The sequence below is a fragment of the Symsagittifera roscoffensis genome, chromosome 1 (assembly GCF_963678635.1).
Source record: "Symsagittifera roscoffensis chromosome 1, txSymRosc1.1, whole genome shotgun sequence".
Classification (NCBI taxonomy): domain Eukaryota; kingdom Metazoa; phylum Xenacoelomorpha; order Acoela; family Convolutidae; genus Symsagittifera; species Symsagittifera roscoffensis.
Window position 1 is genome coordinate 12,532,881 of NC_087062.1, and position 16,711 is coordinate 12,549,591.

Genomic DNA, 16,711 nt, shown 5'->3' on the forward strand with positions numbered 1-16,711 from the left:
GTTAAAAGCTGGCCTCGGAAATTGATTCTACTAATGTTTCAACGCTATTTAAGCTAATATTTAACTCTCTCTCTCCCAAGTTTATTCACCTACTTCGATAGCTTTTCTTGAAAAATGTTGGCTGTTAATTTTGGACAAGCAAAAATGAAAATCTCTAGGTAGTTGCTTGAATTTTTTCTACCCTTGCGATTAGCGAGTAGGTTGCAACCGGGTGTTCGACATTTCCCCGTGAATAAATTTGGTCACAGGATGTATCAAATTGGTGGTCATCTCTACATCTGTATTTTTTTTTCAACTAACAGACAAAGTTCTAGCGTTTCTGGTTGCCCGTTCTTCTAGAACGTTATTACTTTTTGTGTTGGTTGTCAATATATTAACTCCGTTTTCAGCATATCCTTTTCATTTTTTTTTCATTTGGGTTAAAAGTTCAGAATAGATTGTATCTGCTTAGTAACCGTTTGCAAGTTTTGTTTTGATGCTTTATTAGCTTTTAATTGGATTAACTGGCAGGTTTTTCACGGACGCAATTTGATTGAAGACAATATCTAGACAAAGATTGAAAATTTTAGTAGATAAATAAACTTTTCGACTTTTTGCGAAAAAAAATGAAAGTTTTCTTCGTTTTTCGTCTCGTTTCTGTCTGCCTACGTTTGAGTTGCACCGCAAGTCGTGGGAAGCTTGTTTCACGCTGAGTTGATTTTTTTAATCAGTGTGGTCGGAACATTCTGTGCTGCTTGCAGAGCAACCGTCTATCTTTGTCTGTCTAACTTATAGCAAAACTGGATTCCTATTATTCAAGTCTTCGCTTACTACAGAAACAGACACCTTTAGATCATTGTCTCATTTTCATTCATTTTTCTGGAGTATCGGTCAAATAAGACGACAGCTGTTACGGCGACAGTTATTAGGAGGGAGGCATCAAGAAGACAAATTAATAAGAGCGAAGAAATACTAGGCATTTATCTACACCGCTCTCGTTTCAATGTTTTTAACCAGGGAACTGAAAATTTAATTTTACATTAGCCTTGCGGTTATCAAGCTTTATCAAGTTGGAAGTAGTCTTTTTCAGGGTGACATCTTATCAAAAGAATCCCTGAATCACTTCTTCGAGAATTCTTCGGTAAACTCTGTTGCCTCAACTAGTAGACATTTTGTTGCACTAGACATTTTCAGGGCAGCAATTTGTCAATTGAGTCTCTGAATCGCTTCTTCGAGAACTCTTCAATCAAATATGTCTTTTAGCAAATAAGTTAGACAAATTAATTTGACCAGTTAGACATATTGTTGAACTGAACTCAACTCTGTCATTTCGTCAGTTAGTTGAAATATTGTTGAACAAGACTTTTTCAGACTTGCATTTTGTCAAGAGAATCTTTGAATCACTTCTTCGAGAACTCTTCAGTCAACTTTGTCATTTCGTCAACTAGTAGACATTTTATTGAACAAGACTTTTTTCAGGGCAGCAACTTTATAACTTGAAACTCTAGATCCTTTCTTCGAAAAATTTTTGGTCTATTCTGTCATTTCGTCAACTAGTAGACATATAGTTGAACTAGATTTTTTTTAGGGCCGCAACTTGTCAATAGCATCTCTGAATCACTTCTTCGAGAACTCTTCGGTCAACTCTGTATTTTCTTCAACTAAAGGACTTATTGTTGAACTAGACTTTTTTCAGGGCAGCAACTTGTCAATAGAATCTCTGAAACACTTGAAATCAATTGACTCAGAAATCACGTCATGAAGCCAAACTGTGCACTGGCTGGGCAGACAGTTTTGTGCCTGTATGGTCCTGGATTCCAGAGACAAGTCCCCAAACATATTAAATTTTTGTCGGAACGATCAAAGAAAATGAAAGAACAAAGGGAGCGTCATTGTTGCGAAATCCGCTCACAACTCTCAAAATTTACAGTTTGCCAGAAATCTTCTGGCATTTCGGCCATTGTTACTTTTATTGTTGACCTATTTTTATCGGCTAAGTTAATGCTTTTATAAATTTTCACTGCTTTTGGCTATCGATTGTCTTTTTTGAAATACTTCCCTCTAATGAACAACTTTTTGGATGATCCTATGATATTTTTGGTATACTTTTCCATTTATTTTTCGAGTGGCTTTTGTGTCATTTTCTATGAGCCAGCTTGCCATGCTATGTTTGTGCTCCGCTTCGTCTCGCTTGTGTTTTAGTTTTGGTGTCGTTTAAATGTTTTGTTGTCTTTTTTACTTAGCTATCACCGTATCTATCATCGTTTTCTGGGAGTTTAGAATTTTGTGAAATGTTTTAGGAAACTTGAATTAAGTTGTCTATTTTGCTTTACATGAACCAAGTGTCAATTATTAACCAGCGTTGAACATAGTTCAGTATCAGTACCTTTGCAAAAGTCCATTCTCTGCAAAAGTTGGGCCCTCAAAATACAATAAAAGAGCTCTTGCCTTTTGTGAACTTCAATCTATATTTACATCTGGGTCTATTGTTAAAACGTATTAGCTCTGAACATCCTTTCAGATCAATATGTGAAGTTTGCACTGCTAGGTTTTTGAGTTCAAGGGCAGCGGGCGGAGTTTTCATCAACTACTTCTACATGTTCAAGAATTCTTTTCAGTTTATGTCATCGTTTCGTGATCAATCAATCAACGTTCAATCATTAAATGTGGCCGAAGTTTTGACGAACTGAATAAGTTATAACATTCTCGATTTATGTAAAATTGTAACCATCTTAAATAGAGAACCGTAAATTGCGCAGTAATTCACTTGTTGCACGTCTATTTAAATCAGCATTACTTGGATTCAAAGCAGTATAGCATACAAGTCCAAAGGTAATTCAAATTCATATAAAAGATGATAAAGATTAGTTAGTAACAACATTTATCTGTGACGTTGGACTGGAACTATTAAATTTTATTTACTCGAATAGAACATCGCTGTCCAATCAGTTGCTTACCAGTTCCTTGCCACGTTGCCATTTCTGTGGTTGGCTAAATATGGAACCAATTTAAAACCTTCTTGAAGAAACACCTACTTAGAACTATTTGGTTTGAGAACTGGAAATGCGATCGCATTAAATCCGTAGCAGGATTTGCGGATGAAAACTTGATGCTAATTAAGGGAAACAAACATCTCGAGCAAGCAACAGGTTCGAATTCGAATCAGCAGATCTCGCCATTGAAAGGGCAACTGTTTTAGTTATACAAGCGACTCAACGTTGGCAATTTCCAAACTGGACTTAAGTTTTTGACCTTCACCTTTTTGTGAGCATCTGTTATGATCAGTTTTGCAACTTGATTGCCGCAAAAGAGCCTGAAGTTAAACTCGGCACACAGGGATTAGATTTCAGCTTAAGTTGAATAGTTAGTTACTATAGTGTTCCTGCATCTACAAAAATGGAAGCATGGGCAGCCAAGTTAATCTGCCTCGTGTCGCTTCTCACCGACTGTTTAATCTTCGGATTCATCCCGAGAATAATCATCCCACCCCCTAGACGTCCTGGTCAGTCTTATCGCGACTATGTGCGCGACTCACGCAAGTGGTACCACGTGTCCAAGAAGTACAGACGCATGTTCGTTTCTCTGGTGGGCACTTTTGGAGGAGGGGTGTTCCTGGCCACGTGTCTGCTTGACCTGCTCGTGGATGTCACTGAGGACTTCGAAGAGTTCTTCAAGCAGGTAGTACAATTCTTGCAGCCACGGGGCAGATCTCGGATTTCACCAGCGAGGGGGAGCACTTTTTTCTTGGTCTTTCCATTTTTGTCGACATCTTTTGAGTTCTCCCAAGACTATATTTTTCAAAAACAGACTTTCAAAAATGACAAAGTACTATTTTGAGCATTTTTCGAGAGGTTTTTTTCGACGCTCGTTTCCCTTTCAAAATTGGTTTTTAAAATTGTACCAAAAGAGGGAATCTTCGGGTATCATTAAGGTTATCGGGTTTCTAAAGGGAGGTGCGTCCTCGCATCCACCACCTCGCTAAACCGGCTACTGCATTAAGCATTAAATGAGTTGCCGTCGTATTTTATGGTTGTATTATCCACAATTCACATTTTTCTGTAAAAATTTTTCTCTTGTCTTTATTTTCGTCTGCAATTATTATGCTTGGATTCTGTAATCAAACTTTAGATAGCACTACTTAACTAAGTTTTTTCTAGGCAGACCTGGACATTGACTTTCCCTTCGCCGAATTCACTGCTTGCGTCGGTTTCTTCTTCATTCTTTTCATCGAACAGATGGTGCTATATATTAAAGAGCTGTCCCGACCTAGGGCAGAGTCTCTGGACAGTATGAGCCGGACCTCTTCTATCAATCAGACTGGCAGTCAAGGGGACCTCATGGACATAGATAGACTGAGTTCAAGTGGCAGTAGCAGGCGTGGATCCACTTTGGGCTCAATGCGAGGTATAAAAACGAGAGTAGATTATGTCAATAGGGAGGTTGACATCACAAATACGATGGGCGAAGAGGCCGCGGACTCCATGGAACCATCTAAACTCAGAGCAGCCATCTTACTTCTAGCTCTATCTATCCACTCAGTGTTCGAAGGTTTAGCTGTCGGTCTAGAACCCTCGACAAGCCAAGTGTTTCAACTATTCAGTGCTCTCATTGTGCACAAGTCTGTTCTTGCATTCAGTTTGGGAATGAGTGTGGTTCAAAGTGATATGACAATGAAGGAAACCTTTTTCTCGGTTCTCGGATTCGCCTCGGCGTCGCCAGTCGGAATCGCGATTGGAATCTTAGTGGCACAACAACAGGGCTTGTTCAGTCTGGGTCTTAGTACAGTGCTGCAGGGCCTGGCGACTGGAACCTTTCTCTACATCACATTCTTCGAAGTTCTGCCTCTGGAGTTCAACTGCAGTAGATGGAGAATGCAAAAGGTGGCTTCTCTGATACTGGGATTCGGAGTGATGTGTTTCATGATAATTTATACTCACGACTAATGCCACTCAAAGAGGCAGTGTTAATTCAGTTCTCAACTCAATTAAACTATGTTCAGTTGATCAACAATATTTATTTCAATTTTACACTTCCTAGATTCAGTTATTTTTCTTGACAAGAAACTAAACAAGCAAGCATCAAGCGAAAATAAGATAGGTTGCTTGTTGTGCGAGCAGATCAGAATGATCAAATCAGATTTAGAAACAACGATTTTATTATTTGAAATTCCAATAGGCTGTTTCGAATTTCGGATTGTGCGGGCTATATAGAGTTTCATGGCTTTTTAGTAACAGCTCATTTGAGATTTTCAATAAAATTGGCACTGTAACGGGCCCAATTTAACTCCTAAAAGCTAAAATGTTATGAAAAAAAGTATTCCGAAAAAATGCCTCCGAAAATTTATTTTTCAGTGCTCGGATTAAAAATTTTAGATATTAAGAGAAAAGCAGGTTCATGAAAAAAATGCACAGCTCGCAAATAATAATCGTCATTACGCATGCGATGAGAAAGCATTATCCAATCAGAGTATAAATTTTTTTGTGTTACAACTTGCTTAAAAGAATAACTTTAATTACTTGGTCTCTTGGTTCATAATGAATTCAAATTTGCAAGCGTCTCTGGCATACTTAGTCTGGAGGTAAAGAATACGCCTGGGACGCCAAAGGTACTGGGTTCGAATCTGATCAGGACCTGTTTTTTTGTAAATGTGAAATATTCGTTTCAAAAAAATTGTTGGCGTATCATTTGTCTGCTTATGTTTTGTCGAAATAGTTGCCCTATCATAGATTTTTTGTTCGCAGGTTTTTATGTTTTCAATATAGTTGCTTTTCTATGTATTCATTTGCTCCTGCAATTTGTCATTCTACTAGCCTTGACTTCGTAGAATGACAAATAGCAGGTTCATGAAAAAAATGCACAGCTCGCAAATAATAATCGTCATTACGCATGCGATGAGAAAGCATTATCCAATCAGAGTATAGTTTTTTTTTGTGTTACAACTTGCTTAAAAGAATAACTTTAATTACCTGGTCTCTTGGTTCGTAATGAATTCAAATTTGCAAGCGTCTCTGGCATACTTAGTCTGGAGGTAAAGAATACGCCAAAGGTACTGGGTTCGAATCTGATCAGGACCTGTTTTTTTGTAAATGTGAAATATTCGTTTCAAAAAAATTGTTGGCGTATCATTTGTCTGCTTATGTTTTGTCGAATTAGTTGCCCTATCATAGATTTTTTGTTCGCCGGTTTTTATGTTTTCAATACAGTTGCTTTTCTATGTATTCATTTGCTCCTGCAATTTGTCATTCTTCTAGCCTTGACTTCGTATATTTTACTTTCTTTATTTTTTTCTTAGAAAATTTTTCGGCCTTAATGATTTCGGCTTATATGTTACCGGCTTGCTAACCTAATTTTGGGTCGTTCGAAGGAACCTTAATATGTGTGTTTTCCTGCGGATCGCACAAAACGAATAGATATTGTTGTTCAAAATTTTCATGGAAACAAATTTTTTTTTCGCTCGATAATTATTTTGAAGTTTTGCCGTCGAATGTGTTTCTGGACGTTTTTTCCGCAAGTTTTAAAGTTTTTTAGTTGTGGCTTCTTCGAAAATTTTTCAGTAGTTTTGGGACTAAGAGGCTCTTCTTCTCTTTCCTGTTTGCTCCGCTTCACCTCTGTGTTTAAATATTTTTTGCATACCATTGGCAATTAAATAGCATCTATTGTAACTGCTCGATTGATGGCTATTTTTTACTGAGTGATAAGCGATCATAGTGCAGATGTCAGGAGAGAAGGCTCTTAATCTTCAGGTCGGGGGATTCGACTCCGGTATATATCAAATATTGGGCAAATAAATCGCATCTGTCGTATCAGACTTAGTGGTGGTCAGTGTTTGCAGATTGACGAAATATCATCGTGTTTGAAATTTTTACCCCGCAAAATCAGTTACTATAATTATTCTTCAGAATATGTAGAGTAATATATCATCTTGAGAACTCTTTCAGTCGTGATTTGAACGAGATTGATAAAATCAAAAGTTTTTCCATTGTCGAGAAAGACCGATTTGCAAACATTTCGCCTAATTTTGAGCGTGTTGTAGTAGGTTTTATAAAAGGGAATTTTTTTTTCAAGCATTAAAAAACTTCGTTTTATTCTAGGAAAACCTGTTTTTGATGCTTCACTCTGAGCTTTGTCAATAAAATTGTTTAAAATTTAAAACAAAATTTGTCAAAAAAATGTGAAGTGTCAAAAAAGATGTTGATTAATATATTAGCGTTCTAAGCATTTTTCTTATCACCAAAAAAATCGACTCAAATTTTTCAAATGTTTTTTTTTCAAAATTTAATATGAACGTGGTCGGAACTTTCTGAGCTACTTGCACAGCAACGGGCTACTTGTTTTCCATCGGTGTTTGTTTCCTGTTTCTAATAAATAGTTTTCGTGTAGAGAGTGATGCCGAGTTAAAAGTACATGATAGCTCTAATGATTCTAGTGAAAAATTGCTCTACTCGAAATTAGAATAGGCACAAAAAAGCAGTCGTATGAAACTGTCATATAAAGGTTTTGTATTGAATGGAAACGATCTGTTTTTGGGCTTTCACAAATAGTGTTTATTTTATCAGAAAGATGTCTTTGTGATATTTTTCAAAATACATTTCAATTTGCAAATTTTGTTGTTTCTTTATGTTCTCTTTTGTTCAGTTATCTCCCCCATTTGTTGGTTCTTTGTTTCAAATGAAAATTTGATATTTCACTTGAAATTTTTCTTACATTGAATTCAAAACAGCATGGGCTGCATTTCAAGTAATGCCTTCATCAAATTTATAATATTTCGTTAGTCTCTTACATTCATCCCTTACATAGCTTCATTTTCAGAATGAGTTTGTCTTTGTTGTCTCGCAGGTTTTGCTCCTCATCTGCGAAGCCCAAAACGGGAATTCTAATGTTAAATATGGGAGGACCCGCGAATGTTGGCGAAGTGAACATGTTTTTGACCAGGCTTTTCCAGGACCGAGATCTAATCCCGCTGGGACCCTTTCAGAAATACCTCGGACCCCTCATCGCTAAGCGCAGGACGCCGGAGATCCAGAAAAAGTATTCGGAAATTGGAGGCGGATCGCCAATTCGTATGTGGACTGAAAAACAAGGCGAAGCAATGGTTAAAATGTTAGATCAAATTAGCCCTCAATCAGCGCCTCATAAATATTACATAGGGTTCCGTTACGTAGACCCTTTAGTCGAAGATTCAATAGTGGAAATGGAAAAGGATGGCATTGAGCGTGCCATTGCATTCACTCAGTATCCTCAATATTCATGCTCCACTACTGGTTCCAATCTCAACGCAGTATACAGACATTACCTTAGTCTATGCAAAAAGCCAGAAGACGATCCTTTCTCAATGGCTAGCAAGCTGAAATGGTCAGTGATTGACAGATGGCCCACACATCCGAAACTCGTCCGTGCTTTCGCCGACTCAGTTCGAGAGTGCCTCGAAGAATTCGACGAGGATAAACGAGACGAAGTAGTGATTCTGTTCTCAGCGCATTCGCTGCCGACTAGTGTTGCGTTCCGAGGCGACACGTACCCAGCGGAAGTAGCCGCGACCGTGATGGCGGTAATGAATGATATCAAATTCTCGAACCACTACAGACTTGTGTGGCAGTCTAAAGTGGGACCCCAGACATGGCTCGGTCCCCAGACTGATGAAGCGATAGAAGGGTTGGCAAAATTGGGCAAAAAGAATATAATGCTTGTGCCAATTGCATTCGTGAATGATCATATTGAGACACTGCATGAATTGGACATTGAGTATATGGAAGAGTTGGGTGAAAAACTGGACGTCAATATCAAAAGAGCGAAAACTCTGAACGACCGACCAGTGTTTCTGGAAGCGCTGGCGGAAATTGTGAAAGAACACGTTGAAACTGGATACAATCATACTAAACAGTTAACTGTGAGATGTCCAAACTGTGTAAACCCCACTTGTGCTGCTATGAGAAAATTTTTTATTCCTTCATACTAAGGTCTCGAACTCAGGGCTCAGAGAACTTCATGCACTCAGAATGGGCATACTTACTTAACAGACACTTTATTCTAAATTCTGTATTATTTTTGTTCCGACCACTGAAAATGAGAAGGAAATTTGTATTCGTGTTTTTTTTTCATGCAGAATCACATACTAAAAATCGGGGGTCAATCGATGCATAAAAAATTGAAAAAATTCTTGCGGTTTTGAGAAAAATAAGCTCATTTTTTTAATTCTGAATCATTCAATGTTGACCTGTGCAAACTAAAATGAACTTGAGAAAAAGTAATTTAAGCTTTGTTTTAATTGCTCAAATTAATTCTCAAAAATTCACATTCTCGATCCTAAAGTACCCCCCTAAAAAAACTAAATTTTCACTTAGCCACGGTAACAGTGGCTGGAACCAATTGTATAGTTTGCATAGCAGCTTGCATTTCAGGTTGTAAAAAGCATTTGTTGCAGAAATGATAAATTGAAATTATTCTACTTCAAAATATTTTGGCTATAAACTTTGCTTTAGTCGCCAGCAAAGGGTGTTTCGCGATAACAAGTAAGTGATTGAGTTTGACTGATATTATCAGCTCTGTTAGCTTGTTGTCATAGGAAAAGCTTGAGCTCAAATTTATTTGGTGTAGATGAATTTGAACACCTTGGCTTCGGATTTCAAATCACTGACGAAAATGAACTTGTTGTCAAAAGCGGACAAGTCGTGAGGATCTTGCATGTTGGAATCCGAAAACATGGTGACCTTGCCCTCTTTAACAGTCGGCATTACGACTCCAAACGCTTTTCGCGCCTCTCGTTTGTTCTCGGCTGAGTACAAATTGCCGATGTTGTAGTCAACTGCGTATACCGAGCTCCCAGTTTCGATAACGTCCAATTCTTTTCCGAATGAGTTTGAGCTGATGTTGTAGACACATATTCGGTCATTTTCTCTGTCGGCTACAAAGAGCATTCGGTTGGCTTCGTCAATAGCCAAATCATGTGCCACTCTGAACTCTTGTCCGAAACATCCTTTAATGCTCGTTTTGAACTTTCCGTCTCCGGTGAAAACTGCCACTCTTTTATTGCAGTAGCCATCAGCTACAAAAATAAGACCGCTCTTTGCGTCCATCTCAGCATCAGCAGGTTGACAGAAGTAGTTCGGATCGTCTCCTTGTAGGGGCTCACCAAAAGTTCCCAGCGTCATCTCAACATCACCGGATTGAATATTGAGTTTCAACACCTGGTGGGAGCCAACATCCGTAACCAGCAGATGTTTCTTGTCAGGAGTTACGCTTATTCCATGCGGTAACAGGAATTGGTTTTTCCCGAAAGATGAACCACATTCACCGGTTTCGACCTTGCATTTGAGAATCGTATCCGTGTTGATTTTGGTCTTGTTCTGGACATTAAAGTGGCGATCAAACGTGTTTATACCCCAAGCTCGATCGCCCCTGTGGAATACATATGTGAACTCCTCGTCCAGAACTGACACCCCTGAAGTCTGGCCGATTGCACCAGATTTCCACTTAAGTTGCCACAAACCATCTCGCTTTACTTCGGGTTCCGGGTTCGATCGAATGCTGTTCCACGCTGGGTTGTCAAGGAAACTCTCGGAACCTTTGGGTGGGCCTTCGACAAGAGACTTTTCGTTTTCATAAGCGAACTCGCTGAAAATTATTCCGACTGCTGGTACTTTGGCTATTTTTTCCGTGTAGTAAATAACTCGCAGCATTATTGCATCTGCATGCCAGATATTTGATCGGGCTGTTGACGAAGGATTGGTCAGCTCAGCGTTTTGACATAATTTGCTGATTTGTTGTGGAGTGTCGCAAGAACTAAACGAAAAGAATTTTAATGTGATTAGTGTTTTTTGCTTAAGGTCGTTGCCTTAAATCCTAGCTTAAAGGGAGCGGTGCTCATCGCTTAAGGGTGAGGCAACATTACCCATCCTAGAAATATAAACTGCATCTAGATCTTAAACAGGGGCACAACAGCGATTCTCCGTGAAGAGCTGAACAGCTCGTATGTTGGTCCTTTACCTCGTGGATAAATCGTCTAACGAACTGAACTAAGCTTTGAGGTAAGGATTCAATAACTGTAACTTGCGCAGCTCGTTAATTTGTTTCAGTAATGTTTAAAAAAAAAACATTTTTTAATTGAAATTAGCTAATGAACTGACACTAATTGGCTGCTTGCGATCTCACTGCACAAGAATACTTCAATTTCTTTGATGGTGTTTCCACCGTCTCCGTCCAAACTGGATTCTGCAACTGGATGCTCAACTACGTCATTGATCTGCACGGCTGCACTGACCGGGGTGGCTCTGCAGTACGCGAATTGAGATGGGTGGTCGTAGGATCCGTGGGTTTCAAATGAGGGAATCAGCAGCTGAAAAAATACCTTTTTGAAAGAACGAATTTTACAGAGTAAAAAAAGGAACGCAGCTAGAGAAATTAAAAGTTTTTTTAAAACACAAATTAAATTGGTTATTACTAAGTTAATTTTTGCCCGTAGATTGTGATGTAACTATTTGTTTTCTAAAAAAATCAAAAAAAAATTATGAATTAAAAAAAAACAGCTGAAATAAGTTAATTTTTTTAAAACTTCATTTGAAAAATTTATAGCAGTTTTGCAAAAAGTTTGAATCGCGCGAGAAAATATGATATGAAGTTGCATCTCTCAAAAACTGAAATGAATTTTTTTTGTTCTTACTGTTTTACTACTGATCGAAGTGTACACTAATGGTCAAAATTATATGTAAATTCAGGTTTTCAAACAAATGCTTAATTTTCATGAACGTTTTGAACAGCATTCAAACATAGCCAACAGGCAGTTTGTAGTAGAGTCAATGAACGCAAGTACAGAAAAAAAAACTGATTTGTTTTATGAAAAAAACTTCTTTCGAATTTCAAAGAAAAAAATAGGTGCCCTCAAAGCTCTTAGAGTTTCTAGAACAATTGATGATTGGCACTTTTTCGATAAAGTTGACACGATTTGATACAACTGCATCGATAGATTAATTGTTTTAATTCGCTGGGAAATCTGAAAATTAAATTTCATTTTCGAAACGAAGTCGAACACGTTTTTCGTGACTTTTTAACATTTTCTGTTCAATGGTGGAGTTTGCTCCCCTTTTAAAAAAGGAAATTAACTGAACTTCAATAAATTGAGAGTCAAACAGCGAAAACGTAAATTTGAGCCTGAACAAATTTTAAAACTTTTCCTGAAAAAAAGCGAAAAAAAAACTGCGACCTATATAAATGTCTGAGCTACTACGTTCATCGACCCCTAATCAGAGTTTCAACAAAATTTTTATAAAGAACATTTACAAATGATCTAAGCTACCTTCTCTGAAACTCTCAATTTTTAATTTGAAGCACTTCCCAGATTTCTTCTGCGTCTGTTGTTCCGACGCTGTGAAAATACACTAGTGGAAAAATTAGCTTAAGCTCAGGTTTTTCTCTAAAATGCTTGTTCTATGTCGCAATGTCTATTTTGGACAACATTTACTTCGTAATTCAGTTAAGGTTGACATTGACCGAGAGCAAATCATCAGAGCTACTGAGCTACTATCTATAAAACTATCAACATTCGGTTTCAAAGACGCACCAATGTAATCCGGGTCTGAAAATGCCAGTTATCTTCATCTGCACTTAGTTTAGTATCACAGTAATTTCTTTCTTGAATAAGCGGAGGAAAAATTTGTTCATGCGACGTGATATTTTCTCAGTGAGAAAATTGAAATAATCAGTGTGAGAACTTTAATACACTCGACTCTTTCTTTCTGTTTTCATACGGATTGAAAAACTTAGTGCAGATGCGGAAAATTTGAATTTTTAGGCCTGGATTAAGTTAGGAAGGCTCTGAAACCAAACTTTGCTTTTGATCTATTCAAAAATTTAGCTCAATTTGAAGTAAATTTTGTCCAAAATGGACTTATTAAAAACAATCATTTTATAAAATAAAAACCTGAATTTGCACTTGGTTTTGTCCCTATAGCGTATAGGAGACAACAGAACAACGCAATTTTCCAAAAACACTGAACAACGCATTTTTCTTCTTCAAATAATTTTACGTTGCATGATCAAATTTTTCTACTCAGCTTATTCAAAAAAGTATTCACTCCCCTAGAAAACTCAATACAAACTATGAAACTGGCATTTTCAGACCCGGAAAAAGCTGAAAAAAAGCATCAAATTAATTATTGAGACTTTCAGAAAGGATAGTTTAGATCATTTGCAATCGGTCACTGTACAACTTTTGGATAAATTCTAATCAAGTGTAGTCGAAAATAGTCCTTGAGGTTAGGCTTTTTAGAAAGTAAAATAGTAATTTTGCGTTTCATTTCGTCCACTAGTGTACAAAACTTGTTCTTTTGAACAAAAGGGTCTCAGTTTTAGTCAGTCAAAATGTTTCTCTAACGTGTTATTTTCACACAAAGATTGAAAAGACTTTATAGTTACAGGATTCCATTGTAAAGTTTTCCGAGTTTTTAAAATTATTTGGTTGCATTATTTTTTTCTCCAGTAAAGTAGAAAAAATTTAAGCCTCCAGCTCATGTGTAATGAAAGCAAAGCAACTATTTCTTCAGCTGAACATTTTCTGTAAAGTTATCAAGTTTCTTGCAGTTGGCCAAGCTGTGCTCCAAGTAAATATTAAAAACAAATCTGAGAAGATTTCCCAAATTTTTGAAGTCCGACTAAATTTATGCCATTGATATTTGTGTTTTCCTCTTTTGAATGTTCATGAAAGTCAATTTTGCACCGCATTCCTGAAATGATTTCCAAAATGTTGATTAAATTAAACGGACCTGTTGCGTATAAAAACGAGGAAGTTTGTGTGCCGAATTGAAAAATAAGAAACCTTTAGTGCAGAAAAGTATGAAACTGATAAAAGCGCTCACAGTAATCGCAAGATTTACGGAAGTCAACATGGTTACTTGAGAAGTTAGCCCAAGAAGTCAATGTTTGTTTCATCATGAGCATAATCTGCTGGCTTTCGAGTCATACGGTTCTCGATTTTTCAACATGCTTTTTTGACAGGCAGTTACGATCTTCTTAATCAAAGTAACCGTCAAAAGTCGATGACTCGAAATTATTCAAAAAGCATAGCTATCGAAGGGCATATTGGCATCGACGGTGATGCTAGTATGAATAAATAGTCAACCTGGTTAATTTTACATGTTGCAAGCAACATTTATAATTGCGAGGGTGTTTAAAAACATTGAAAGCTCAACTTTCAACCAAAAACACTAAAAATTAGGACACGAGAGAACTTTGCGTTCAATGAAAATTTTTTTAGTTACATGACCGACCGGAAATTTTGAAATGAAATCAAGCGCAGAAAACATTTAATCGATTCTATGCTGTTCCAACCATGGCTGGGATTGCTAAATCTCAGTCCGACTCCAACTTAGAATGCTTAATTTTGCATGACAGGAAAACGTTTACCGCAGTTATAGCGCCATGCAATTTAAAACTATACTTTTTGAGTTAGTCTCTTTCTTGACCTCAAAAAAATCTCGCGTTTTTAACAAAAAAAAACATTTTTTTTTGGGCTGGAGACTGTTTGGTTACTAGAGACAGTTTGCTATGTTTTTAATTGAAAGTCATTTAAACTACAAAGTCATTGCAAATTAAATTTCAATATAATTTGGAACTTATTCACTTTCAATCTAATTAATTTGCAAAATATGCAAAGCTCTATTTTTCTTCTGTTCGCCAAATTGGTTTGAGCAGTGCGTTAGCTCAAAACGATTTTCTATGCACGCAATAGTTAAAAGGAAAAGGAAAAATTGTCATGTAAAAAAGATGATTCTTGATGGGCCAAGATGTCATTTTGGAATACTGCTTTTTCAGAAAGAGGCGGTTGAGACTTTGACCTATAAACCTCTGTGCTCTAGATACATCTATATGAACTTTCATGTTAAATCTATCCAGTAGCGTGCCGAGGGGGCGGGCAACGGCACCCCCCCTGCATTCTGGTTGCCAATTTTTTCCAAAAAGTCCCCCTGCATTCTGGTTGCCAATTTTTTCCAAAAAGTCCCCCTTTGGTATAATTTCCGACATCCATTTTTGGCTGACCAACCTCAAAGTTTTTCTAAAAGTGCTATGGGCGCCAATATAAATAATTTTGCAGGGTGATCGCGCGCAAAAAAATCGCATTTTTTTTTCAAAATTTTCCAAAAAGTGCTTTTAAAATGCCTTTTTTGGCCTGTTTCTTGAAAAAATTTGCCTTCGGCGCAGAAAATTTCTGACAAAATAAGTATTCTTGGAGAGATCGAAAAATCAAATGGATCGACCCACAAAAAAAGGCCCGGGAAATTTTCAAAAAATTTTAATTTGCATTTGTTTTAATTTGCCCCCCCCCCCCTACAAAAATTTATGCGCACGCCACTGACCCTATCTGTCGAGTTTGAATGATAGTAACATACGCAAACATAATTAACTATAAAAAAACCTTATGAAAAAGCAACGTCAAATTCGAGGGTTTAGTTGTAACCGACAGGACCTCGGTACAAGTATGAAAGATGGGTCCCACAATTGTTGTGAAAAAGTATTCCTAAATTTTAAAAGGCTAAAACACTTTTCTTTGAGTATCAAACGCAATTACGGAGCCCAATAATCATACTCAAGCCAAGATTTTTTGATCAGATCATGTGCTCACCTCTTTCATCACTTGCTCTGACCCATAATATTCGAACTCAGAAACATGGTAAGCTGACGCCGAAAATAAACAGTTGGAAACCAGGACAAAATACAGACAAATTTTATAAGCTGCCATTTAAATTGGACCAATTTACAATTTGTGGGAATATTCAATTTGTGGGTATTTTTGAATAATCAAATTTTTCAGTGGGTTATTAAATTTCTACTTGGTTCCAATTGTGCGCGCCAGGAAGTTCAAATTAAGTTAAGCTTGTAGTGGACCGTTGGCTGTCTTGTAGCTTAGTTGTCACCCATTTGTGAGAGATTTTCTTTCTTCCTCAGTAGGCGAAATGGCTTTGAGGTAACTTTTTTTGCGGGTGCAATCAAAGTTGTATGTTTATATGTATACACACACACACAAAGACAGTAGGACGCAATCAAACAGCGAAAAGGATAAAAAAAAATTGTGTGTTGTAAAAACACAAGGCGGCCTAGCGCATTAGTGGCACATCAAAACTAGAACACACATACACTGACATACACCACGTGCAAGTCAAAAATGGGGAATTGAAAACCACTACGTAAGAGTAAAACAGCAACGCGAATAAAAATATATATAATACAAGGAAAAAAATGCACGCAGTTAGAAAAACAAAGCGCCCATTAATAGCCTCCGTTTTTTGGTGGTAAGCCGTGGTAATTTGATTCTAATTAATTTTTACTATTTGCTGCTGAGCTTAAAACAATAATTGAAACGAGGGAAAAGATACAATTATAGTACGTTTCAACAAAACAGGCATAAAATAACGTCACGAGTCGAATTTATGGCAAATGAGGTCATGAATTGAAGTTTGTGGCTATTTGAATGAAGCAAAATGAAACCATTTAGTAATTATGAATTAAATAAAAAAGATTTTATTTTGATTCATCTCAAATATCAAGAAATAAAAAGTAAACCTCAATTTTAAAAATTCCAGCTATGCAGTCAAAACATTCAGAAGATATCACAAGAACTAATTATTTTTCCATAGCTTTTCAAGACTTTTTGAGAGGACTCGAAAAAAATTGACAGATAATTTGATGCTGAGCATTTCATCTGCCGCGCAGGTAAACTATAATAAAATTGCAAAACTCTTTCCCA

The 16,711-nt window shown here is 37.1% G+C and overlaps 3 protein-coding genes across 3 annotated transcripts; 2 read left to right on the top strand and 1 right to left on the bottom strand.

Moving 5' to 3' along the window:
* The first annotated feature begins 2,478 nt into the window (after positions 1–2,478).
* LOC134854598 (zinc transporter ZIP1-like) lies at positions 2,479–5,021 on the top strand. Its single transcript, XM_063870931.1, has 2 exons — positions 2,479–3,657; positions 4,137–5,021. Exons 1-2 carry the CDS (start codon positions 3,376–3,378, stop codon positions 4,920–4,922), a joined length of 1,068 nt encoding a protein of 355 aa, XP_063727001.1. The 5' UTR covers positions 2,479–3,375; the 3' UTR covers positions 4,923–5,021.
* Positions 5,022–7,778: 2,757 nt separating this feature from the next.
* LOC134857328 (ferrochelatase, mitochondrial-like) lies at positions 7,779–9,192 on the top strand. The gene has a single exon (XM_063873719.1). It carries the CDS (start codon positions 7,790–7,792, stop codon positions 8,933–8,935), a length of 1,146 nt encoding a protein of 381 aa, XP_063729789.1. The 5' UTR covers positions 7,779–7,789; the 3' UTR covers positions 8,936–9,192.
* Positions 9,193–9,390: 198 nt separating this feature from the next.
* LOC134857327 (peptidyl-glycine alpha-amidating monooxygenase A-like) lies at positions 9,391–16,471 on the bottom strand. Its single transcript, XM_063873718.1, has 3 exons — positions 15,590–16,471; positions 11,103–11,311; positions 9,391–10,758 (listed from the first exon to the last, which is right to left on the bottom strand). Exons 1-3 carry the CDS (start codon positions 15,704–15,706, stop codon positions 9,561–9,563), a joined length of 1,524 nt encoding a protein of 507 aa, XP_063729788.1. The 5' UTR covers positions 15,707–16,471; the 3' UTR covers positions 9,391–9,560.
* Between the last annotated feature and the right edge of the window lie 240 nt (positions 16,472–16,711).

Bases quoted from the DNA above. Each gene is read 5' to 3' on its own strand.
- LOC134857328 (XM_063873719.1), top strand. From the start codon at position 7,790: ATGAGTTTGTCTTTGTTGTCTCGCAGGTTTTGCTCCTCATCTGCGAAG.
- LOC134857327 (XM_063873718.1), bottom strand. From the start codon at position 15,706: ATGGCAGCTTATAAAATTTGTCTGTATTTTGTCCTGGTTTCCAACTGT. The intron at 11,312-15,589 runs GTGAGCACATGA...GTATTTTTTCAG, and splicing joins CAGAGCAAGTGATGAAAGAG to CTGCTGATTCCCTCATTTGA. The intron at 10,759-11,102 runs GTCAGTTCATTA...CTTTTCGTTTAG, and splicing joins ATCGCAAGCAGCCAATTAGT to TTCTTGCGACACTCCACAAC.
- LOC134854598 (XM_063870931.1), top strand. From the start codon at position 3,376: ATGGAAGCATGGGCAGCCAAGTTAATCTGCCTCGTGTCGCTTCTCACC. The intron at 3,658-4,136 runs GTAGTACAATTC...AGTTTTTTCTAG, and splicing joins TCGAAGAGTTCTTCAAGCAG to GCAGACCTGGACATTGACTT.